Source organism: Giraffa tippelskirchi, chromosome 14 (genome assembly GCF_054371585.1).
Source record: "Giraffa tippelskirchi isolate mGirTip1 chromosome 14, T2T-mGirTip1v1.2.pri, whole genome shotgun sequence".
Lineage (NCBI taxonomy): Eukaryota > Metazoa > Chordata > Mammalia > Artiodactyla > Giraffidae > Giraffa > Giraffa tippelskirchi.
Window position 1 is genome coordinate 53950709 of NC_137288.1, and position 26051 is coordinate 53976759.

General features: G+C 44.8%; 1 protein-coding gene across 2 annotated transcripts in view; it reads left to right on the plus strand.

Annotated features, from left to right (window-relative positions):
• The window catches only part of VAPA (VAMP associated protein A), a 36519-nt gene extending 23776 nt beyond the window's left edge, over nt 1-12743 (plus strand). The window contains exons 5-7 of one of the 2 annotated variants that reach the window (XM_081561664.1): nt 6067-6201; nt 10002-10175; nt 11984-12743. In XM_081561664.1, coding sequence (XP_081417790.1) covers nt 6067-6201; nt 10002-10175; nt 11984-12142 — 468 coding nt within the window. In that variant the 3' untranslated portion in view covers nt 12143-12743. The remainder of the gene's footprint in view (nt 1-6066; nt 6202-10001; nt 10176-11983) is intronic. The other variant, XM_081561665.1, reaches the window with a different exon arrangement.
• The last annotated feature ends 13308 nt before the right edge of the window (nt 12744-26051 follow it).

Here is a 26051-nt window from a genome sequence, read left to right on the forward strand (position 1 = left end):
TCCTTTTCTGAAATGCAAATTTGAATTTTTTCTGTGGTTTTTAGGAGGGACTTGAAGGGTTGGTAGATTTGTGTGCGTGTGATTTAACATATAAGGTAATATGAACACATAGCATTGTTTGGCACAATTAGGTTATAATCTGACATGACTGTTGTCTTTGCTCTGGAGGCTATTTGCCCTGTTGAAAAGTAAACTTGCAAGTTGAATACATGGGCTAGATTATTGTGTTTCTCTTTGAGGATAAGCTGAAATGAAAAAGTTCCTGAATGGTAACTAGGTATTGACCAAATCATTTATTGTGTTTTTAATGCCTTTTTAAGGGGATTTTGAAATATTTGCCAAAGACAGAGAATGTGAACATATGTTCTTACTGGAGAGCGAGGTTCTGATGGTGCATCAGCCTGATGAAGTGTTGACACTTCCCACATAGAGTTCACTTTCTTTTTTGCCGAGGCTGCCAGCAGGCTAATAGCTTGCGTAGTTCTTACCAGAACCAAGAAAGCACAGTAGCACATTGTCTGGGTTGACCTGTTTTATTTCTAGTTTTATTGAGCTGTAGTTGACATGCTGTATAAGTTTAGGGTGTCAGCATAAAGACTAGTCTTCCATACGTTGTGAAATGATTACTGCAGTAAGTTTAGTTAACATCTATTGTCTCATATAGCTACCAAAAAAACACTGTTTCCCCCTGTGATCAGAACTCTTAGGATCTGCTCTCTTAACAGGTGTCTAGTGTACCACACAGCAGTGTTAACTGCAGTCACCATGCTGTATGTTACATCCCCAGTTCTTGTTTATCTGGAAGTGTGTACCTTCTGACCACCTTCATCCAGATGCTCCTCCCCATACCTGACTCATAGCCACAGACCTGATCTCTGTTTCTGAGAGTCTGGGGCTTTGTTGTTAAGATTCCATGTATAAGGGAGCTCATCATACAGTATTTGTCTTTCTCTCACTTCACTTAGTGTAATGCCCCTAAGGTTCATCCATGATGTCACAAATGGCAGGGTTTCCTTTTTAATGCCTGGATAATATTCCATTGTATACATGCATTCCAGTCTCTGCATATACACCACAACTGCTTTATCCATTCTCTTGGTGGACACTTAGGTTGTTCCCATGTCTTGTCTGTTGTAGATAATGCTACTGTGTGAACATGGAGGTGCAAATATCTCTTCCACATAGCGCTTTCCTTTCCTTCATATGTATTCCAAGAAGTAGAATTCATTGGAGTAGGGTTGACTCATTTTAAAAACACATTTGAGTATTTTCTCACTTTTATGAGTTTTATGTGATTTTTACAATTGTTTAATAAGCACAGAGCTGTCTTCAACTGGCCTTCTCTTATGCTCTGGATTGGAGGCCATTTGAGATTATAGTCTGAAAAGGGCTGGGACCCAAGTAGCATTGGAAACCAAACCAGAAATTAAGGGAAATGATATGACTATGATAGATGGGCCCAGCCATCTTCCACCTTACACAGGGAAGTAGCAGGTGCACCAGACAGAGGTGTAGCTCAGACTATCCAGCAGAGTGGCTTTGGATCTGCTAAAGGCTTGAATAGGAACTGCGTGGTGAGCCCAGGGCCCCGCACCATGGAGCTAAAGACAAAGTAGTTTGGTCCTAGAAGTTTTTCAGAGCAGGTTGTTAGTAACCTGGAGTGTGTTCAGCAATTTCAAAGTTCTCCAGAGAGTATCTGATCCTGAGCTTGATATACTGGCTGCAGAAGGATTTGCACAAAAGATTTGCACAGAAGAATTGTACAAAAAAGTTCTTCATGACCCAGACAAAGGATGAGATGGCTGGATGGCATCATTGACTCGATGGACATGGGTTTGGGTGGACTCAGGGAGTTGGTGATGGACAGGGAGGCCTGGGGTGCTGCTGTTCATGGGATCACAAAGAGTCAGACACGACTGAGCAACTGAACTGAACTGAACTGAAGGATTTGCACTTATTGAACTACTTGGACTTGCAGTATAGTTTTTACTGACCAATTAAATTATAGGGAATACTTGCTAAAGGTAATGATTTTTTAAAAGCAATTGATTATGAAAAACTTTAAATACCTAAAAAAATGAACAGTAAGTTAACCCCTGTGAACCAGCTTTATAAACAATGACCAGTTTGATTTTATCTCCATCACATCTCCATCACTTCCCATCTCACATACTGTTTGAAGTCACATCTCAGACATAATTAATTTCAGTCTGTTATTGTTTCAGTATATATTGTTCAAAGCTAAGGATGTTAAGAAAAGTAGAAGAGTGAAGACAACACTGTCATTAGTCTTTGAAAGTTTAATATATCATCAACATCACGCTGCCAGGCAGAGTCACAAGTGTCTGGACATTTGTAGTTTGATTTGAAATCAAACACACTGCTCTTGGATGATCTGTTTCTTAAGACTCTTAAACTGTAGATTTCCTTGTTTTCCTCTTGAAAATTGCTTATTAAATCAGGTTTGTCTTGTAGAGTTTCCTATAGCCTGGGTTTTGTTGGTTGCATCCTTCAGATGTCATTTAACTTTTCTGCTGTTTTTGGTATTTCCCATAATTGAATTTAGAGACTGGATTAAATTGAGGCTTCTTTTTTGCTGGTGAGGGAGAGGCAGGACTGCTGTATAGATGATTATCTGTTCTTTCAGGGAGGCACATAGTGTCTTTTTTGTTTTGAAGCTAGCAGCTGTTGGTGTGTAGACAGTGGTTCCCAGCCAGGGGACATTTGTCCATGTCTGGAGGCATTTCTGGTTGTCACAGTCTTTGAGGTGGCGGCGGGGGCTGTCTACAGACAGCCAGTGGGTAGAGGCCAGGGACACTGCTCAACTTCTCCAGTGCACAGGACCGTACCCACAGCCAAGATTCTCTAGCCCTAAATGTCAGTAACGTCGAAAGTGAGAAAACGTGGTTTAGGTCCATTAATTCACTTAGGGCTGTGTAATGGTGATTCTGTCATTCCTGCTTCACTGTGTTAGAAGTATCTGGCACTCATTTGATATTTGCTGACACATTCAGTGGTAGAGTTCTCAATCTTTCTCTTAGGTTAGAAGCATCCACTCACTGTGTCCTTCTGATGATATGTTCCATTAGTTTTGCCACCTCCTTCCTTTTCTCCTCTTTGCTGTGTTCTGTGGACTCATGGACCTAAACTCATTTGTGTTTCAGCCCCTTAGAGGTACCATGTTGGTACCAGGTGTTCTGTAAAATACTCTTTTGGAAACTGTTCCTGCTTAAACTCATTCTTGTGGTGCTGCTAACCTGCAGGTTCTACAAGAAACCCCTGTGACATAGGGATCACTGAAGTGGGCACAGCCTGCCCCAGACCTGCCATCTGAATTGTTGATTAGTGACTTCCTGTCAAGGCGTCAGCTTTGTCTTATGTCAGAATCTTTAAGAAAATGTGAAGCATCAAAGTAACCAAACCTGGAGTGTTTATGATAAAAAAAATACAAAGTTTTTGTGTATTATAATGGTTAAGGATGAAACCTTACATATATGTATGGATACACACGTGTGTAAAAATACATTTGAAACACCTCTTTTCTAGTGCTTTATTCATGTAGTGATAAAACCCTGTTGGTAAGACCCTAATGGTATCTTGTCATTTCCAGTTCAGTGTTAACTACAGATGATGTTAATGAAACTGCTCTAAGATCATAGTGTCTTTGACATACTGCTTTCTTTCTAGTATCCATAGGTACAGTTATGAAATTACTTAATACCCCGTTTCTGTATATGTGTCTTCACTTTAGTAAGAACTTTGTTTATTAGGGAATTAGGGCATCGTTGAGTTGTGTTTTGCATAGATAAAGTTTGTCAGTTTACTACAGATAAATTGGTTAGGTGCCATATGAAGCTGAATGCTGACTACACAAATTGATTAAAGAGGACACTCCCTTATTCAAGGAAAACACACTTCTAAGCAGTTAGTAGCATGTATCTTTTGAAGTAAAGTACGAAACATTTTTTAGTATATAGTTACGATTATTGTGTAGTAAATTCCTATGGTGACATGGTTTGACCTCTGATTTGTTTAGTTTGTTCATTTGTATGTTTTTAAAAGCGTGTTAATTTCAGCAAAATTCAATTTAGTCTTGACCAAGTTGCTGGTGACAGCCTGTGGTTTAATACACAGCTCCGTCCAGATGGCACTCGCATTGTGTTCAGCGCTTAGTATGTGGAGCGGAAGAGAAGCCCATGCCAGTTAGCGGCCTCTTCCACATTCACTCTGAAGAGTTGTCCATCTGAATTTAGGACCTTTAGTAATCAATCTAGAATGGATAAGGAAATGGCAACCCACTCCAATACTCTTGCCTGGAAAATTCCATGGGTGGAGGAGCCTGGTAGGCTACAGTCCATGGGGTTGATTTAGAAAGCTTTAGTTAATATCCAAAGCTGATAGATGGTGCAGTAGCTATCATAATTGTTATACTTTGTTTTCAGAGTTGGTGTAGGCAGCAAATCTCAGCGTTGTGATGTTGACTCAGTGTTTCTTAATGTTTGGTATCCCATCCCATTCTCACCCCTGCCCGCAGCCCCTCACTCACCTCCCCGAGCCACCCCAAAGAAGTAGACAGTCAGTTAAGCACATTAGATAAGGCACCCTGTTTGAGGATCCGTGTCTTTTTAGGTATGCTGTTAGTTCTTGGCATTTACTGTTCCTAAAAACAGTTGGAAAAGAGTGTGTTGTTATCTTGTTGATTTCCTTAGGGTTTTTAGAACCTTGATGCCAAATATATAGCTAAGAAAATGAAGTTTTTGGTTATCTTGTAGGAAAGGTACTAGTATAGTGGTTGAGTCTTTTTTATTGTTTAAGGAAGTCATTTTTGTGATGAAACAGTCATAATGTATTTGAACCATCATTAGAATATGGGCTTCTTTTTGGGAAATAGCTCTCTGATTTGGATCATACATAGAATGGCCTAGGAGTTCAAGTCTTTTATTTTAGAATAAAAAGAGGTACTGTTTAATACTTCCTGGACAGTTCCACTTTAGGCGCTAAGACTTGTGGCCTCCCAGTCCTCAGGGCCCTGAATACGTCTTTGGTGCATTTTAGTAAGTTCATGGCAAGCGCAGTTCTCTGAGTTATTAACTCTTGTTAGTTATGATTATCTCTGTATTATGAAATCTGATGTCCAGTTAGTGTTCGTGATTTTAAAGTATTACATTTCATTTATAAGCCCTCCATTTAACATCTGTTAATGACATTTGCTTTATGACATGTTATTTTCAAGGAAAAAATACTTAATCATAATGAAGAGTAAAGGGCAGTCAAGAAAGGGAACCTCAGGGGTCCTGTGTATAAAGATTTTCTATGATTAAGTGGACATTATTTTCTGTTGAGATAAAGAACAGATTGGCGACAGTGCATTATCAAGTAAGATGGAGTTGTCTTATCATAGTTGTGTATAGTGACCTGGATATCAGTAAGTATTATTTGAGTCTGCTACAACCTTTTTGTATGGTATTATCTTAATGTGTGTTAAAGGAATTTGAGAAGATAGAAAACTTTGGAGATTAGAATGTTCTGTGTGTCTTTGTGTCTTGATCCTGGGAGGTGGGTAGGGGTGTGTGTTTGCGCATGTTTGTGTTTAGGGGAGGGGTGTCTGTGCTGAATACAGAAGTGTATAAATTATTGCAATTTTTGAACCCTTGAAAAAATTCATTTAATTTAAACATTGTTAAAGTTGAGTGTTTTCAAAGGTAAGAAAACAGAAGTGCTTGTTCTTCAGGTATTGACAAGTATTCATTAGTAACAAAAATTAGGAGCCACGCAGGTCCTCATTCTAGGACAACGTGAGGCTGGCCTGAGGTTAATAAGGTTTATACGTTTAGTTTAGTGAACATAATGCAAGTTGATTATAGCTAATTCATAGAAAAACTTCAAAAAGGTACTTTTTGCTTTAACATAACTAGTATTTATTACTATTTGTTATGCATGACACGTCTTTATAGAATAAGTTGAATGCTGAGAGCCTAATGATCTCTGTATTAGTCATCCTCAGTCCCTCGCAGGAGCGGTCAGAGCTCGGTGTGAATCTGAGACTGTGTTTCCCCCGCACCTCAGGGTCTCGCTCCTCCAGGGCCGGCCGTGGCTGTCGCTCCGCTGAGCAGCATCAACAGCACAGGCACAGCACCTACCAGTTATAGTGCGAAGAATGAGCCCAGGGGCTTCAGTGTGTTCAAACAGGAGAAGCAGAAGGTTTGTTTCAGGGAGCTGACAGATAGACGAGTCTGCCAGTGTCACTGATCACAGTGACATAGTCACTGAGCATGTGTGAGGTATTTATTGTGAGTGTTTTATGTGCAGTAATGAGAACTGAAAATTTCAGCTCTGTTTAAAATGACAGCAGAACCACAGTCACTTAAAAACCATGCATACAAATTCTTCTGTTCTAAACAGCAAACACAACACTCGATAACATCCTGGTCATGAGCAGAACAGTGTAAATGGGAGCATTATTATGAAATGGGTGTGCTTTTTCACTGTCGCTGAGGTTTGGGGAGCATCCTCTGGGAAAGATCTGATGGGGGCAACAGGTGTCAGTCAAGGGGGAGCTGGTGGATGTCACTCTCCAGGCAAGTGTTTTATGTTATACATAAGAAAGATCAATGAGATTTCTGCCTTACATCTTCTGTCCCATGCAGTTGATGGTCACTGTCTTTAACTGTCGGTGCCCTGGGGGTAGGAGAATGGTGGTAGGAGCCCTACAGATCTGAGGTCACATTTGAGTTTATTGAGTGTCTCTGTGTGTGCGCCTGTGCGCGCGCGTGTGTACACCTAACATACACTTCAGTATGACGGGCACACCTGTTGTTGACCTTGACCTCCTGGCGGAGTCCCGGGTGCTGTAGGCTGCCTCTCGCTCGCATTTCCTGCTTCTGGGGAGCTCCAGCTTTCAGAGAACATGGACACTAACGTTTCAAAACCTACTCCTTTCTCTAAAGGCCTAATACTTCTAACCGTTTTTTGATTTTAGTTTAGACTGCAGATGTATTGATACTTTGGTAACTTTATATTCAAACACCACTTCCTCTCAGCTGAGGTCTTATTTGAGCCTCTTGTGATTTCCTGCCGCAGCTCCGGGCTTTGCCGTTTACCCCCCGCACATGCCCTGGACCCCTCACTTGCCCAGGAGCCACGAGTGTTGCCCAGGTGTGCGTTCTTTCCCTCCTCTGTCCATCCCAGGGCTTCAATGCAGAAACCAAATTTGCCTTTTATCCCACCTTTCCTTTTCTGTCCAGCCCCTAAGCCCTCACTTTTTCTAATTATCCCTAACGGGAATAATTCAGAGTATTGGAACTGAAATTCTAAAGGAGGCTTTTTAAAAAGTACAGCAGTAAACTCATCTCCTAGGTGGTGGGGCTTGCTGCTGATAGGCTGAGTCATGTGAAGCAGGGTAGCATGCTCTTAGTGGTACCATGGCCTTGACTGCCGAGTCTCTTCCGAGTTGCAGTGTTAGATGTGTGCAGCGTCACTGCTCCTCAACTGCTCTGTGTCACAGCTTGTTGAATGCCTCCAGTTGGTGTCCATGGCTCTCAGGAGAACCCGTCTCCTCTTTGGGGAGCGTCTGAAGCAACTCTCAAGGAGGGACCATGCGTTGGAGCCTGTAGTTAGGTCCCAGCAGCCTTGGTGTCTCCAGCTTGTCCTGCTGCACCAGTGACGCCCCCACTCAACCCTTCTTTAGCCACCCCAAGTTAGGTTCTGTATGCTTCCACTATAAATTAGTTAATCAGTAATTTGGATTTCCTTGCCCTGCTGTGTGTGCTGACTGGTTTGCAGGCACCGGAATGTTTGTGAGCACAGGGTGTGCATGCACTTACTCAGTGTGACTGTCTCATGACCTGTTGGGCTCACTTCTGACAAGTGTTTAGGCTTCACTATTATCCTGTGCATTCTAGTCTTAACGTGTATGCTCCACAGATTGCTTATGACATTTCTTTCCTTTTCCTTATAAAGGCAGTGCAACTACATTAAGGAAAATTTTCAATAAAAAGATCTAATTCTGTCACTGTGAGATGCTATCAGTTGACGTGGTATTTAAAATCCCAGAGTCAGAGCTTCCCATCAGATGTTAATAAGAGTGAAATGTTTAAGTAACTTTGGTAAAGCACAGAATAGTATTTAGTGACATCATGTCATTTAGAATGACACTTAAAAGATGTACATATAAATGAATAAAGATTTAAAAGTTACATGTATGCTGAGTTTATAAAACATGCAATGAAAGAATATTGGAAGATAATATAGGAATAATAGTTATGTTGAATTGATGAGAGAATGGGAGGTAATTTCCTCTCTCGTAGTCTCAATTTTCTAGAATTTCAAAAATTTGTTCAAAAATAAAAAGCCATTTGGGAAGAATTTGATGAGTCTTTGTTCTAGTTTTGTCTTTGCTTGGTGACCTTTTGTATCTCCCCTTAATTTCTTAGTCAGCTTTCTGGCACGAGGGTGATACTTTTTCCCCAAACCGGAAGAGTGCCGAGTTGCGGTATTGTGGACTGTTTGTCTTCACGGAGGAAGGAGGGCCGTGTGCCATCCTGGTTCCCAGATGCTGGGCTGCTTCTAGGTGGAAAGTGAGAAGTCACTTGGGAAGCCATTTTGAAGTGAACTCTGGTGACTATGAAGGAAAGGAAGAGAGAAGCTGTTGGTGGAGGGTACCATAGCATCTGAAACGGGATTTTTAGCAGACCTGAGGGGCTTGACTGGGAAGGGAGAGAGGGGAGAATGAGGCTCACACAGAAGCAGAGAGGATCCTGAAGCACCCAGCCCGGCGGGGATGCTTCGGAGAGAGATGGGGATGTGAGTGTTACCTGGGACCTCAGTATAATCAGTGGTGTTCGTTTTTATACAGATCTAGACATAGCAGTCAGAGCACAACCCATTCCTAGAAAGTATGTCTTGTCCCCATTTGTACTCAGTGTGAATTCCAGAACTGGGATGCTGTGGCAGGTGTTGACTGTAATTAAATCCGCTGATGAGTACTGTGGAACCTGCCATAAAGTTGATTTTGAAAATGTTTTTGGTAGAATTTTATGTCTGAATAAAGCAGTTTATACCTTGCTATCTGAAAAGTTAAATTTTTAGCAAGTAAAATTTTAATTGAAGACAAGACTTGCTGTGCTAGTCCTGTTGGGGTGCTTGAAGGTGGAGAGGAGGTTCGGGTGGACAGGTGTCCAGTTGAGGCTCAGGGCACCTAGGGGCCTGGCAGGTCACATGGTTCCGTGATGGCCGGACTTAAGATGTGGGGCTTGTAATTTAAAGTGCCGGAGCACCGCTTTGGCTCCGTACGGGGTCTCGTGACTTACAGCAGGGAGTTAGTTCATAAATGTGGGGGCCACTCGTGTTTGAGCGCAGTCGTCAGGTGGGCTCCCTGCCTGCTTTTCCCCCACGACCTGTGTTTGTGGTCGTTATCTCCCTTTCAGGCTCCAGATCCACCAGTGACTCTTTCTGTGAACAGAACTTGGGTTTTCCGTCACGCATTTCTCTTAGGTGGTCTGATTTCATTTGACTGGTTGTGACCACATCCCCCTGCCCTCCGGCACCTCGCTCGGGCTGCAGGATCAGCACTGACCGTGAACTTCGTGTGTGGATCCAGGCAGGCGTCCCTCAGTGTCCTTGTTGAGTGACCAGTGGCTGGGGTGCTGGGTTTACGGGTGAACGCACAGACGAGTGACTCTTGCTCTCCCAGACTTTGAGGTGTTGTAGGGAAGACTCTTGGAGGACGATGCTCGCTGCCCTGGGGTGGGAGGTGGATGCAGAGCAGGGAACCACGTGTTCAGACCTTGGTGACTGCTCATGCTCACTGTTGTCCTGTAGAGCTGGTCACAGGGGACCAGATGTTGGACATTTTAAAAACTTTAATAATGAAACTGAAACCTGTCAGAACTTTCTGTGTAAATAATTGCTCGGACAAGGATGTGGAGTTTAAAGTTTTGTTTAAAACCTGTAAGGAGAGCTGTCTGTTGACAAAGTCCCCGCCTGCTATCTTTGTGATGCAGAACGACATGGAACCCAGCAAAGCCGTTCCCCTGAACGCTGCGAAGCAGGACGGGCCGGTGCCAAAGCCGCACAGTGTTTCCCTCAATGACACCGAGACGAGGAAGCTCATGGAGGAGTGCAAGCGGCTGCAGGGGGAGATGATGAAGCTGTCGGAAGAGAACCGGCACCTGAGGGTGAGTGCTTGGTGGTCCCCGCTGTCGGTGAAGGCCTTGACGCCCTTCTAGCCGTTGGCCTGGGCGCTGGGGGTTGGCGTGGCCTTGCTTCCTCTCTCTCTGGTGCAGCCTCCGCGTTCCGGGCCTGGTCTTGTCATTGCGGCAGCAGTGCCATCCCTGCGAGGGGCTCCCGTTGTCCAGGGTGGGGCACTTAGGTGTGCTTAGTTGGAATTAAGCTGTGCTGTGAGTCACATAGTGCAAGGAAAATCCTTGTTTTGTATTGTTATGTTGAAATAATATTGGATTCTATTGGATTCAGTAAAAAATACATTATTAAAACTAATTTTATCAATTTTGGTACCTTTTTAATGGGCTTAGAAGATTTTAAATTTCATGCATGGCTCGCATTGAAGGCTCCTGTGAGGTGGCTTGACCTGTGCTGAGATGGTTTTTCTGGCTGTTTCTCCCTCTCCCAAGCCCCTCTCCGAGGCCCCTGCCCCGAGCACCTACCTGGAGGGTGGAGATATCCATTTCACAACCACACTCAACCCCGTGCAGCTCTAAGGGGGCTGTTGTTTGCACTTTTCCTTTACCTGCCGTGACCTCAGTTCTGTGTTTGGTGGACGGTGTGCTCCTTGGCATGCTGAGCCCAGGTGTTCAGAAAGCCGAGGCCCGAATGCCAGGAACTGCCAGGCTGACCAGGCTGGGAGACAGGTGATGGAATTGACTGATGTTCTCTAGGAGATGCTGTTTGAAGAAGCATCCTGCTTTTTAAAAGATAAAAGAGCCTTGAAGACCGCTGGTGCACTGAGTTGACCTCTGGCCCTTTAACAGCTCATATTGAGGCTGGCATTGTGACAGCCTTCCTGAGCAGGATCTCCCCACTGCCCTTCACCTCCCCACCCCCGCTTCCTCATCCAGCCTGTTCATCAGAATCTGCTGTGAGCTCTTGCCTCATGTCCGGGCCACACCCCAGACCCAGGGAGTCAGAGTCATCTGGAGTGCCTTTTAAAATTCTCTATGGGACTGAGAGTCATTGTGGTGTCCACACAGGACTAACCAGAACAAGACCCAAACCCACAACCCACAGCATGACGTCAAGTGCATGTGGTGCTACTAGTGAACGCATGAGGGAGGCAGTGCGAGAAGTGAGACCAGCTGGTGCTCAGGGGTTGAAGGGTTGCCCCCTCTCTGGTCAGGGTGATAGGCCAGGTGAAGCTGGCTGCCTCGGCACACAGGTGTGGGTGTTTTCCAAGGTCATTCTGCAGCTGGTGAAGTGTCATAACAGCCTCCTACTTTGAGTGACTGCTGTCGTGTTACTGAGAACCTTGTCCCCTAAAGTCCCAGACTGACTGTCAGAAATTGCTGTGTGAGATAGCATCAGTCAGGATGGAGCAGCCGCTTTGGTCTGGAAGTGGAGATCACCTTGCAGGAAAGTGGTCTCCAGTCCAGGTGCAGCGCCTTGAGGGTGGGGTCCTGTGAGCAGCACTTCCCCTCTGTTGTGTCCCTCCTTTCTCACAAAACAGGGTCCTGTGTCTCCTCTGTGGTCCAGGCCGGGTGCTAGCCCTTTACTCACACCCTCCCTTTCCCCTAGTCCTGCGAGATCCCGGCTCTTCCTGTGTGGGGCTGTCTTGCCACGTGTGTCTGTAAGCCAAACTCTGACTAGCACTGACCTGTTTCTGGTCGTCTGTGGCTGAAGGGCCCATTGTGAGGACGCTGTGGGCCTCCTGGGTCACCTGCGTATGGCTCTGTTGTCTGTGGATTTGTAGCTTGTGGTCTGATGCACATTTGTTTTTGAAACCTCTTTTCGTGCCTGTGTTTTTTCCTAGGATGAAGGCTTACGGCTCAGGAAGGTAGCACATTCGGATAAACCTGGATCCACCTCAGCTGCGTCCTTCAGAGAGAACGTCACCAGTCCTCTTCCTTCACTTCTTGTTGTCATTGCAGCCATTTTCATTGGATTCTTTCTAGGGAAATTCATCTTGTAGAGTGAAGCATGCAGAGTGCTATTTCTTTTTTTCCTCTTGACCAGAAAAGATTCGTTTACCTGCCATCTCACTGGTAGTGTGGCCCACGGTGACCATGCTTTGTGTGTGCAGCGTCATGTAGGCCTCGCCCGTAACGGTCTCACGGTTAGAAAGAAACACGTAAGAACAGAGTGCTGGGCTCCGGACAGCGCCATCGTCACCAGACCGTCCCTAGCAGGTGTCATTGCACATTCAGTCCTTTATGAAATTCATAAATAAAGAATTGTTCTTTCTTTGTGGTTTTAATAAGAGTTCAAGAATTGTTCAGAGTCTTGTAAATGTTATTTTAATAATCCCTTTAAATTTTATCTGTTGCTGTTACCTCTTGAAATATGATTTATTTAGATTGCTAATCCCACTCATTCAGGAAATGCCAAGAGGTATTCTGTGGGGAAATGGTGCCTCGTACAGTGTAAATTTTCTCCTTCACCTTTGCTAATATCATGGCAGAATTTTTCTTATCCCTTGTGAGGCAGTTGTTGACTGAGTTTTTCATCCTTCCAATCCTGTCCCATGGTATTTAACACAAAAATAATAAAACTGTTAACAGATTCTTGCTCAATAGCTTGTTGTGTCTGTCGTGTCCTGAGGCTGTGTGGCGATCTGGGTTATGAAACGCATGACTTACCTCACGGAAACCCTTGCAGGTGTCATGGTGTTTGTGGTTCAAAGGCCTCATTCCTTTAAGGAAAGGAATTGATAAGATTTCAGGACACTTTTGGTATTTTGGAAGGTCATAATCCGTTTGTCTTCAAGATAATACAAGATAAGCAAATATCATGAGAATAAAAAAAGTGCGGTAATGTCAGTCACTTTACGTGTCTGCCCTGTGGCGGTATTCTGTTTAATTTATCCTGTTCTTAGGTTCTTTGAGTATCTTCTCAAGAGAGACTAATTTTCCTTGGTTCTAATCACTGCTTTTTGACCAGCCTAGTGATTTTGTAGCATCTCAGAATAATACTGAAAAGTAGCCCACCCCCCCCCGTGTCCAGTTTGACATGTGAAGTAGCTTCCATTATGGAATTTTGGTGTTACCGAGTAAGCCTGGGGAATTCTGTTTTGAAAAATGACCGTCTTTGCAAGTCTCTGTGTCAGCCACGTGCAGTGGGTTTTCAGTATAAGTGCGTGGCAGGGTCTGGTGTACTTCCCTGTACTTAAGTCTTATGTCTCATTTAGTTTTTCTGTGTTGGTGTAGAAAATCTTGAAACTAGAAAAAATAGATTCACTTTTTCTACTAAGTACAGTCTAATCCAAGCAAATTTTGATTTTTGAAAATAGGTGTTGGTTTTGTAAAAGAAGCACTGATATCTGAAAGGGAAGTTGGACTCGGGGACCTGGCGTGCAGTGAAGGATGTTGCCCCCACGTGTGTGTGTGCATTTTATGAAGGAGAGAAACAGTCTGAAGTATTTGGTTGCATTTTCATTTCAGATGTGTTTTGGGCTTGTCAGATCCATGTGCTGTATGGTGTCTTCTAGAAAACCCCTTGCCTGCGTGCACGAGTTACGAGAACACACGCATGTCTCTGGAGCCGCCCGCCTGTCCGGGGCCCAGGGGGAACGCACGCGGCAGCAGCCTTGCCATCCCGCCCCGTCAGTGCAGAAGCAGTCACTCCCTGGCCTAAATCTCTCCCTGGGATCAGTGTTACTGGTGATGAGCATCAGGCCAGCAGTTTCAGAGCTGTCAGTTTTCAAGCTAAATTTAGCAGAATCCCATTTGATGGGAATCCCGTGTAGTTAGGGTTCGTTTTGTTCAGCCCCTTTGTTTTCTCGTTGAGGGCTCCGAGACCTTTTTGGGGGCTGAGAACTTCCCTCGTGTCTCACGGGAGGTGGAGGCAGGGCTGCACCTACAAGCCTGCTCTCCAGACTCCAGCTTCCTGTCTGTTTCTGATAACTTTGATATGACAGGAATAGTGGACATTAAGATGCTGTTTAATAACTGTGTGAAATTTCCTGTCCTAAGATGAAACCACAGGCCGCCATGGAATAGTCTCACCTACATGTCTGGCTTTAATGTTTAGGTTAGGACTACCCCCTCCCAAACTGGTAAGAAGTAAATGCATTTTCTGGTAGGCATTTCACAGACTGCATGATGCAGTGGTTGGTCTTAGCTGGGAACCGTCTACAACATAGAAGTCCACGTGGGCTCCTCTGCTTTACATTCCAGAAAGCGCTCTGACTGAACGGGAGGCGCCTCGTTTCTGTATGAAGTGTGATGTGGTTGCTTTGTGACAGTTACTTGAGAAGAGTCCCAACTGTGTTAATTGACTGGTAATATATAGGTTAATGGAGAAGGCAATGGCACCCCACTCCAGTACTCTTGCCTGGAAAATCCCATGGACAGAGGAGCCTGGTAGGCTGCAGTCCATGGGGTCGCTAAGAGTCGGACACGACTGAGCGACTTCACTTTCACTTTTCCCTTTCATGCACTGGAGAAGGAAATGGCAACCCACTCCAGTATTCTTGCCTGGAGAATCCCAGGATCGGCGGAGCCTGGTGGGCTGCCGTCTATGGGGTCGCACAGAGTTGGACACGACTGAAGCGACTTAGCATAGCATAGCATATATAGGTTAAACTATCTTTAGCCCTTACATGTTTAGAAATCTTTGCTTTGCCTGCCTGCTTACTTGGAATGTAAGCATGAGGGGAACACACTGCTGACATCACCGAAGCCACAGCCACGTAACTAAGGCCTTAATGTTCTTATGTGATGCTAAGTGCACCGCCTTCCTACGTTCTTTCTGTAACTAATGTACGTAATTCTACCCATTCTTGTATTTACAAGAGACAGATTTAAGACATATTCTGGGTGTGTCGTATGTCACCTTAAAAAATGACATTTGGAAAATATGTATCAAAGTCGGAAATTCTTGTCAGGGAAAAGTAATACTCTTAATTTCTCCTTCTGTTTTTTTAGCTCAGAAGTTCCCCTAAAACGGATGTTGTCTGCCATGGGATTTAGTTCTGGATTGTAATCATTCAAAATATACCACTTTGAAAACAAGTTTTACCCATAAGGTAAAAATACAGTTCCTTACAGGGTTTATCCCTGAATTGTGATCTGCCACTTTAAAAACATTCAAGCACTAGTTTTCCCAGAGCTTTTGCATATTGCTTTCGGTGATTCTGATATGTGCATAGATTTTAAAACATTGACCTTTATGAGAATTAGGGGACGATCAAGGTTTTACCATGTGGGAAAACAACAAAACAAGGTAAATAAGTGATCTTCATATGCTAGCTTTCAAAGGAAGATAAACTATTGTGTGAATAAATAAACTGTTCAGAAGTGTGGTGAAGTGTCATTTTCCTTTCTGAAAAACTGCAGCAGGGGATTTGATCTCCATGGAGTACGGCCATGCGTGTGCTCACGTTGCGTCAGGCAGTGATGGCCTGTCACTGACTCGAGTCTGCTGGCAGGTGGTCTCCTCTTAGTGACCTTGACCTGGAGGTCAAGGGCTTTTGGGTAGGAGATGGGGACAGCTGCACTCCAGTCCCACCCTGAGAGCCAAGCTTCTGGAGAGCTCTGGGCAGCCGTGGCCTCTTGTGAACTCCCAACCTGTGGGATGGGTGCAGAGAAGTGAGAACATCACCCTTGAAGGGAGAGAGAGTTCGGTCTTCCTGCATTTCTGATTGTAGAAATCATGATGTGTGCATTTTAGGCAATTTGGAAAGTAAATTATATTAAAAAACTAATGCTAAGTTCTGCCATCCAGCATCAGTTTCTGTGAGTATTTCCCTGTCAGTGCTGATCAAGCATAACCATAAATTACAGCTTTGCATCTTTTTTTAACGTAATCTACTTTCTCAGGTTTATTGAAAACCAAGTATAAGCGACTGCAAAAATGCTTTTTCTGATCCTAAAGTATCTTTATGATCACATTCTTGACTGTAAGGTTTTGAGCTCTGTAATTAACAGTGTAAAGCTCGATTGGCCAGGTAATTCCCTTTCTTAATTATTCATACGTTCCCTATGATCACATTGCTCTTGTATTGAAACTGGTTTTCTTGTTTTCCAGTTGTTCCGGTGTGTATTAATAACACCCACCTTGGAAAAGGTGTAGGAAACTACGAAGATAGTTATTCATTATGTTAGATTTCAGTGGTGGGTGACCAGACCCAAGCATTAGCGGGTGTGGTGATGCACTTCAGAAAGTGTCCTGACACTTGACCAGTACCTGCGGAGATACCCCTTAATTGGCGGGGAGTGGAGACCTGGCATGGTCTTTTGTTTTTAAGCTCCAGTCATTTTAGTCTGCAGCCAGAAAACTGCTTTGCTGCTGCTGCTAAGTCGCTTCAGTCATGGCCGACTCTGTGTGACCCCATAGACGGCAGCCCACCAGGCTCCCCCGTCCTGGGATTCTCCAAGCAAGAACACTGGAGTGGGTTGCCATTTCCTTCTCCAATGCGTGAAAGTGAAAAGTGAAAGTGAAGTCACTCAGTTGTGTCTGACTCTCAGTGACCCCATGGGCTGCAGCCTACCAGGCTCCGCCATTCATGGGGTTTTCCAGGCAAGAGTACTGGAGTGGGGTGCCATTGCCTTCTCTGGAAAACTGCTTTAGAGGCTTTTAAATGCCAAGGCAAGGTACAAAATCGGTTTTAAATAAGACAGAAGTCTTAACAATATAGGTGACCTGCATTTTCAGAACTCTTACTGTGTTAACACCTTTATTAAGTTGCAGGCATCACCTTTAGGGATTGCTACTGCACAAGCTGTCTTGGTGAAGTTAGGTTGGTTAGAACACCAGTAAAGTTTTTTAGCTTGCAAAAGGATCTAAATCGTCTGTCCAAAAATGAATGATTTGACAAATGTTTTCAGGTTCAGCTTTAATAACTGCTTTGCTAGCAGACACCCAAAGTGATTACCCACCTGAGAAATGTGTTTCACCCATTGTGTTTCTCAAAGCACGGAATGGTTTTCAAGATCTTTATCACAGTGTGCCAGGTGTTACTTTTAGGTCAACTCGTAGTCCTCACCCCCTTCCTGGGATACAGGTACTGTTTTTAGCACCTTTGTCGAGGAGGGGCAGACAGGCTTAGGGAAGTGAAGGATGCTCAGGTTTAAGGGCTCTCGGTAACAGGGCAGGCGTTGGATCCCGATGACGTGGTCCTAGAGCTCAGGCTCTCACCCAGTGAGGTCCATCATGTGGAGGGAGTGCCTTGTGTCCTGTCCTAGTCAGCGCCATCTCCGGTGTGGTCCTTCTGTGATGCCTGTGGTTGACTGCACAGATGATGCAGCCCTCTCTTCTGTGCCTGAGGATGGATGGGTTCCAAGATTCCCCCAGGAAACCATGACCCAGGGGTGTCCGACAGTCACTTGTGTGAAATGACTGAGTCCAGTCAGCTCTCTTGTATCCACGATGCGCATCCCACACACGCGGAGGGCAGACCGGAACCTTGGAACCTTGTCCTGAATTTTCTAAGACCTTTTTTCTTGCCTTTATTTCCCATAGAATTGAAAAGAAATAACTGGCCACTAGCAATCTCAGCTCTTAAATAAAGCCAGGATGAGCATAGCCAAACACGTTTATCAATGTCACATAAGCAGGAGACTGTGGAACTCAGAAACTGGCTTATGTGTGACCTTCACAGCTGGAGGAACAGAGTGTGACCTCAGTCTTTAATCTACATGGTCCTTAAATATTTAATGATTAAACCAAGTGTATGGATTTTGATCATTCATAGTCTAAAATCGTGATACTGTTTATAATCCTACAAAGAACAAAAGAGATCAAGTAATGTACACACCTAAGGAACTTAAGGAAAAATGTAGATTTTGGAGGGGAAAGAACTGAGTTACAAAAAAAATTATGAAGAATTGCAAGTACTTGTCCATTTGACATTTCTAGCAGTAAGAATTCCTCATTTTAGTGAATTCCTTGTTTTAAGAAGTAGAGGTTTGTTGGGAGTTACATAAAGAATTTAATGTAGTTTTGGGGGCAAACTTGCTTTTTCATTGTGTGCTGTTTTAATCCTAAGTGTGTGTCCTTAAATGTGCAGTATGTAGATAAATATACAAGGGTGTGTAGCAAGCTACTTTGATTTAAATTTAGGGAAATACTTGATTTGAAAAATCCAACTTTAACTTTTGAGAAGCAAAGAGAAGCTTTGTTGCAAAGCATTTCTTTGAATGCCCTCTGTACTTTGCCATCAACTAAGTTTTGTGAAATAACAAATAAAAATCAGAATTTCTTGTAAAAGTTTAATGATCATGTTTAATTTATCAAATTGAATTCTCATCTTCTCAAGGGAAAAATGCTCTTAGACCATGAGCACCCCCCCCCCACCCTGCCACCCCCATGGAATTTGTTAACTGGGGAATTGCCTTACACGTTTTAAAAAATTGGTTTCTTATCAAGATCCTACATTCTACAATGAGGAAATGGCTTAAGAATGTTAATTTTTAATTGGGTAAAGTGTTCCTTTGTCAGGCAAGTGGTGGGTGGAATTTTAGGGAGGTAAGTATATCAGAATATGTGCTTAGGTTCTTGACAGGGAACTTTACAAAGTGCTCAAAATTGGTGTGTTTGTCCTTGTAGTGTTTGCACCGAGAGGCCATAGGAGGGCACATGCTGTTCCAAGTTTTTAACAACGTAACATTGCTGTATCTGGTTGAGGCAGTAAATGTACAAATGTTACCAAGAAGTAGGTTTCAAGCTATGTAAATAAACATTTCTTTTCCTCCAATACTTAGATCCCTTAACTCTAAAAGCGTACCTTGCAGAGAGAGGCCTGGTTAGATTGCACTACCGACTCAATGGACATGAATTTGAGCAAACTCTGGGAGATAGCCAAGGACAGGGAAGCCTGGCACGCTGCAGTCCATGGGGTCACAGAGTCAGGCACGCCTGAGTGACTGAGTAACAACAGAGGCCAGTAGGAGACGAGGTTTCCTTTTTCGTGTGTCCCCACCCCAGAGTCCAGGGGCTGAGATGGGCGTGCCTGCAGGATGGCTTCGCCTTTCCCCTGGGGCTTCGTTGTTTTCACTATGAACTTTTCCTCAGCTTTGACATTTCATTTTTCCATATTTGCCTTTGATTTCTTGGCTTTTAAAAAGTAAATCATCTACAGCAGAAACTAGCACAACATAAGTGGTAAAGCAACTGTACTCCCAACAGAAAGGAAAAGAGAAAAGGAACTCATCAGAGAGAAGGACTGATGTCCCCTCTATACCCTTTCCTGAGGACACTTCCCTCAGCAGACCGCTGACCTGCGGTGTCCAGGGGTCCTTCTCGTCCTTGCATGAAGATGTTACCCCTCTAGTATGTCACCATCAGCACGTAGCGTGTTTACCTGTTATAATCTGTGACATAAATGCCATTCTTCACTCAGTGGGCTGTGTTGAGTTCTCCCTCCCCTAGAAGTTCTTGGAGGCACGCAAACATCTAGGAATCGCCCTTGGCATGTCTCGTACGAGTTCCAGGACCTAACACACCATGTTCTCCTCTTCCCTGCCAGCTTGCACTCGTCACAGGGATGTTTTGCTGCCAAGGCTGGCACTGAAATTGTGACAGCAAGACCCCGGAGATCCTGGCCCTTCTGCTAAAGCCGCATCTCTGGCAGTTGGGTTTTGTTGTAGGAGGGAGATAGGAAGGTGGGCAAATGGTTCCCTACAAGCCACCTGTGTGATGTGTGTACACAGATGCACAGAACTTGAGCTGTAAGGACAGCGAGGATGGGGAGGGAGGTGAGAACGCAGGTCCGCGTGTGGGACCCTCGTGTGGCCACGCTGCCTTGCTGTCTGCTTACACTGTGTGTTTGTACATGTGTGGGATGGAGGTGGTTTTTGTTGCATTTTTGAAAAGGGAGAAATGTAAACACTAGGGCTTCCCACTTTGGGGAAACTCGAGGCACGGACTTGGCTCCCACGTGTGATTCACTTCCTGTTTGAAGGCTCTGACTTCCCTCTGGGTTGGCGGGACGAGTCCTGGACTCACTCGAGCCGGTAAGCCAGCTCAGGTCCTCATGTTGTGGGACTGGCGGCTACTCCTCCCCTGAGCTGGGCACTGGTGGGCGTGGGCTGGGGTACGATGACACCAGGTTGGGATTGAGTTCTGGAAGGTAGAACCCAGGGGAATCTTATTCTCAGGGGACAAAAGATCCCTGAAGACCCCTGACCTTTGTCAACAGCTGGTTGGGCCCAGACGGTCCAAAGCGACCTCAGCTGAAACAGCCTTACAGTCTGAGGGGCAATGGAAGCCGCTTCTAGGAGGAACCGTTCGTTGTAGATCAGGGCTTACATAACTTCTCCCTGGAGCACCTTTTAACAGAGGAGAACTGGGAGGACTGGCCTTTCCAGGCTACTGTGTTGAGCCGAGTCCTGGTCCCAGGCGTGGGCCGCCCCGTGCACCACCGTCTTTGAGAAGAAGGTGGATGAAGCTGCAAAATTGGCTTTTGTTGTTTAGTCACTAAGTCGTGTCCAACTCTGTGACCCCATGGGGTGTAGCCCGCCAGGCTCCTTTGTCCATGGGATTTCCCAGGCAAGAAGACTGCAGTGGGTTGCCATTTCCTCCTCCAGGAGATCTTCCTGATCCAGGGATCGAACCTATGTGTCCTGCATTGGCAGGTGGGTTCTTTATCGCTGAGTCACCAGGGAGGCCTTGCATGAAGATGTTACCCCTCTAGTATGTCACCATCAGCACGTAGCGTGTTTACCTGTTATAATCTGTGACATAAATGCCAATTTGGGGCTGAGATTAAGCCCCAAATTGGCTTAATGATGTTCAGTTCAATACAAATGAGAGCACGCTTTGGTCTCAGTCTCTCAGTACTGGATGTATTAAATAAGTGATTTTCTGCTTTTGAAAATCTTGGCGTCAAGACAATATTCCACACTTACTACACACTGCATTAGTGGCTAGAAGCTTCTAGCCATGATACGGTTTCAGAGTTTAAGCATTTTGCAACCCAGGGTCTTTACAGCTGGCTTTTCAACCAGTTAACCCAGATTATGACTAGCTATATATATATGGTGTTTAGTGTTAACAGTTTCTAGTATGAAGCATGAGTTGCTTGGGAAGGAAGCTTGTTAAAGGGTTTACTAGCCTAGGGCCTGGGCTGACATGGCGTGGGTTATGTTCTGAGTTTGGTCACATCCCTGGTTATGACCTGGGGTGTTTTTTCTCTGCACCCCAATTCTTAAGCTTGTAAGAGGGTGTCCTACCCACGCCTGCTTCACTGAGCGTGAAGGGGGTGGGAAAGCAGAGCCTGGTGCCAAGCGGACGCTCAGTAGATGGAAGCAGGTGTTGTCCACCTACAAGGGAGGCAGAAAGTGGGCCGTGGTCTGATTATTTGGGTCAAGAATTAAAGTGCAATATCCAGAGAGGGGACTGGCTTGACATTTTGAAGTCATGAACCAGATCTGCTGAATGCAATGCCTGGTCGAATGCAAACACCTTTAACTGACCCTGGCTTTGGAGAAGAGACGAGCCTGGGTTCGGGTTTCAGCTCCGCCCTTGGACACAGTGGGACCTCTGCAAGGCCCTCTTGGCAGCCACACATCTGCTGGTCACACTTCCCATGCAATCCAGGGGGGTGTGGTGAGGACTGAAGGGCACTTTAAAGAACCCAGCATAGTTTTGGGTACATAATAAGCATATTAAAATTGGCATTTGTACTCTGTCCTTTGATCATGTATCAGAAAGATGCAATAAATATTTAGAAGTTTCTAACAGCTGCTTAATGGAAGTGAGGACCTTGAGTTAGAAATGTAAAAATACCTTCACATTTAGAGAAGGGGGTTGTTCTTACTGTGTTACACATAATGCATTTTGGTTTTCTATTTCCATTGTTTTTTTTTTTTCTGAATATGAAGGTAACGCTGACTTTAGAAGCGTAGAAATTATAGAGATGCATATAGTAGAAAAGAATTCTGATACCACTCCCCAGAGATGGCTTATCAGCAGCTTCTTGAATGCTGAGCTAAGTATCAAGTATGTAGAGTTAGTATAATATTTGATGTAAATATACATTAATTACTGAAGTCCAATACTTTGGCAACCTGATGCGAAGAACCAACTCATTGGAAAAGACCCTGATGCCTGGAAAGATCGAAGGCAGAAGGAGAAGGGGAGGACAGAGGATGAGGTGGTTGTATGGCATCACCGACTCAGTGGACATGGGTTTGAAGACACTCGAGGAGATAGTGAAGGACAGGGAAGCGTGATGTCCATTGAGTCCATGGGGTTGCAGAGTCAGACACAATTGAGTGACTGAACAACAACATATACAAGTCTAGTTCTGTGTGGGTTGTACTGGGCTGCAGTGGGGTCACCCTGGGGAGAGTTTGGGGTCCTGCTGAGGGCACCCCCCAAAGCCCTTTCCCTGAGAGGCAGCAACGCATCCTCTTCCTGTCCACAGCTCGTTAGCTATTGTGATAAACCGCCTGGTCTTAGGAAATGCTCCTTAAAATCTCAGCCCCAATATTTTAACCGCTGTGACATGTTTGAAATGAGAATCACCAGAATTCATTGGTTTCAAGTAACACCTGTGCTCATAGCTTCTTTCAGGTTTTCTAAAACTAGGTCACTAACTAGTAGGTTTCCTAACCTCCAGAGCCTTGCCATTTGGCTTTGGCTGAGAGGCACGGTTGGGTTTTAAAGCAAGCAGGGATATTGGAAGTGTGGTGCGACCTCCACTGGGTACCTGGGGGGATGCTCACTGAGTTCCAGGTGTCAGTGGGGTTGGGCTTTGTTCCAGGGGATGGATGGGGCTAACAGCTTTCTAAGAAGATTTGGACATTTTGTTTTAATTTGGCACCTTCAACCCCCTGTCCCTCAGACCCTTCCATTTTTTTTTTAAGTTAAATGATAACCACCTTTTCATTTTTAAAAATAGTAAACCAAAGGCTGTGTGTGTGTTTGGGTGTGTGTGTGTGTGTTGTGTGTGTGTGTGTGTGTGTGTGTGTGTGTGTTGGGTGTGTGTGTACGTTCAGTTGCTAAATTGTGTCCATGTCTTTCTCTTTGAGACCCCATGGACTGCAGCACACCACGCTTCCCTGTCCTTTATCATCTTCCAGAGTTTGCACAGATTGATATCCACCGAGTCAGCGATGCCATCCAACCATCTCTTCCTCTGTCGCCCTCTTTTCCTTTTGCCTCCAGTCTTTACCAGCGCGCTGGTCTTTCCCAAAGGCTGGCAAGCTCACAAATGAACTGTTGTAAAACTTCATTCTGCCACCAGGTGGCAGTGTGGTCTCAAGGCTTGGGGGGGACGGGCAAGCCCAGCGAGTGGGCTTATCATCCCAAACAAATCAGACTTTTATGTTTATTATGCAAAGTGTCATTACCAACTGAAGGAAGCGTTTATCTTGATTCTAAGGATAGATATGAAACTTCTCCCCTCTCCTTCAGAAGATAACAGATAGCTGATGTAAAGTTTGTTTTTCCATTATAAAATTGGGATAATTATAGCAATAATGTGGCTTAATGCTAGTGATGTCTTTAATGAAAAGATGCTATAGAATAATACCTTTAATTTCATTACTAACTTTTGTTGTAAGCTTTTTCACAATGTCTCATAAATGCATAAGGGGTTATGTGTTTTTGTATCTGATTCTTGATGAGCAGCTTTTTAAGTTGACAATTGAAGTGGTTGAATTTTGCGTTCCATGTGCACACCCTGCCCGCCTGGCTAATGTGTAAGAGGCCTGTGTACTGCCTTTCAGGTTGAACCTTGGTGAGGGAAGAGGAAAGCTTCAATACAGGCTTGAAAACAACAGAAATTTAAAAAGTAAATCTCCTAAGCAGAGACATCACTTTGGTGACAAAGGTCTGTATAGTCAAAGCTATGGTTTTTCCAGTAGTCATGTAGAATGTGACAGCTGGACCATAAAGGAGGCTGAGTGCTTAAGAATTGATGCTTTTGAACTGTGGTGCTGGAGAGACTCTCGAGAGTCCCTTGGACAGCAAGAAGATCAAACCAGTCAATCCTAAAGGATATCAACCCTGAATATTCATTGGAAGGACTGATGCTAAAGCTGAAGCTCTAATGCTTTGTCACCTGATGGAAAGAACCAACTCATTGGAAAAGACTGTGATTCTAGGGAAGATTGAGGGTAGGAGGAGAAGGGGTGACAGAGGATGAGATGGTTGGATGGCATCACTGACTCAATAGACATGAGTTTGAGTAAGCTCTGGGAGATGGTGAAGGACAGGGAAGCCTGTGCTGTAGTCCATGTGTTTGCAAGGAGTCAGACACAACTGAAGTGACTTAGCTTGCACACACATCTTCACAGCACAGTGTTTCCTGACAGTCTCAGTCTATGACAGTGATATTCCTGGCTAGAGATGCCTGTGGTGCTCACCTGGATCATCCCACCTGCAGCAGCCCGTACAGACATCTCCCTGACCAGGGTCCAAGGATGTGGCTAGATCAGGCCTTCTGGGTCTTATGACTGCAGAATGCACCTCAGCAACAAGCACCAGGAAACTTCGGAAAAAAGAAGCTTTATGACTCACCAGTCCTGGAGGACATGCGGCACACCCGGACCACACACTGAGGTCAAGGTTGAGGGAGGGAAGGAGTGAGGACCTGGAGCTCAGCCTTTATTAGGGTCCCAGGTGGGGTGCTCTGTGTTTTGTAGGTTCACTCTTTATTGGCAAATTGAAAGCATAAGAGTAGGAACTGGGGTGCAGGCAGAGAGCAGCGGGTCACTCGAGGGGTCAGTTATCTGGGCCACCCAGGGCCTTCTGAAAGGGGACCTTCCTGGGTGGCCGGCTCCTCGCCGAGTTGTGTAGCTGGATGTCTTTGAAGAGGGTGCTACCACAGTCACAAGCTGATGGTCAGGAACTTAGTGTCCTGGGGGTGGAGCTGGCTTTAGAGCCTGGACCCTGTCCTCATCTGTGCAGACCCTACACCTGGGCAGGTGGGCAGAGGGGACAATGCCTCTGGGTGAGGAGCTCTGGTCCCATGGCCAGTCTGGAACTGAATGGCGGTGCCTCCCCTGCGATGAAGGGAGCATCTTCCCCTCTGCCTGGCACAGTGCACCAGGATGAAGGGAATGATTGGTCTGCTCCACAAGCAGCTCCTTCTGAAGCTGCCAGCCTTGAAGGGAAAAGAGAGGGCGGGGGCCACTGGGACTGTCTGCTTCTCATTAGGCTGTGCAGAGAGTGAGGCGTGGGTGGAGTTCATTATCGCCAGTATATGGTTTATCCTAAGGATGAATAAATATACTTCCTCGACCTACCTCAATGGAAAGGAATGATGCCTCAGGACACTTATCAATTAAAAAAAATCTGATTTTAACTTTTGGGGAACAGTTTTAGATTTATTCCTTTGCATACCATTTCTAATGATGTTCTTTGACTTGTGAGAAGACATTTTTGATTGACCGTAAAGAATAAAACCATCTTTGTGGTGTCCAAACCATGTTCCACAAATTCAGCCTGGAAACATCTGTAAAAAGGAAACAAACAAACCAAAAGATGCCACACAGACTTTCAGAGACTAGAATGTAACCTTTAAGAAAATGTTGACTGCAGAGCAGGCATTCCATTGAGTTTTGATGTAGTTTGGATGGCGTATTTCTTGTGAAGTTGACTCCGCTGTGAAGGCCCACCTGCCTTTTCTCCACATCACTCCCTTCCTTCTGCACCCACAGACCCTGCCATTGTTTTTGGGTGGCATTTGCCAGGTAAAAACATTGCCACTGCTTGTTGGGGGGATGCTCACGTGATATGAGCAGTCAGAAGTAAGTGGGAGACTGCTGGAAACGACTGGGACATTTCATTTTCTTATTTTTGCTTATGTCATTTTTTCCTTGATACTGTTTTCCAGATTGAAACATGAATTTGATTGGCTTTGCCTCTAGTGGTCGTCTTGGGACCATGAAGTACAGACTGAGGATCATAGACCTTTTCTCCTGCCAGCCTTC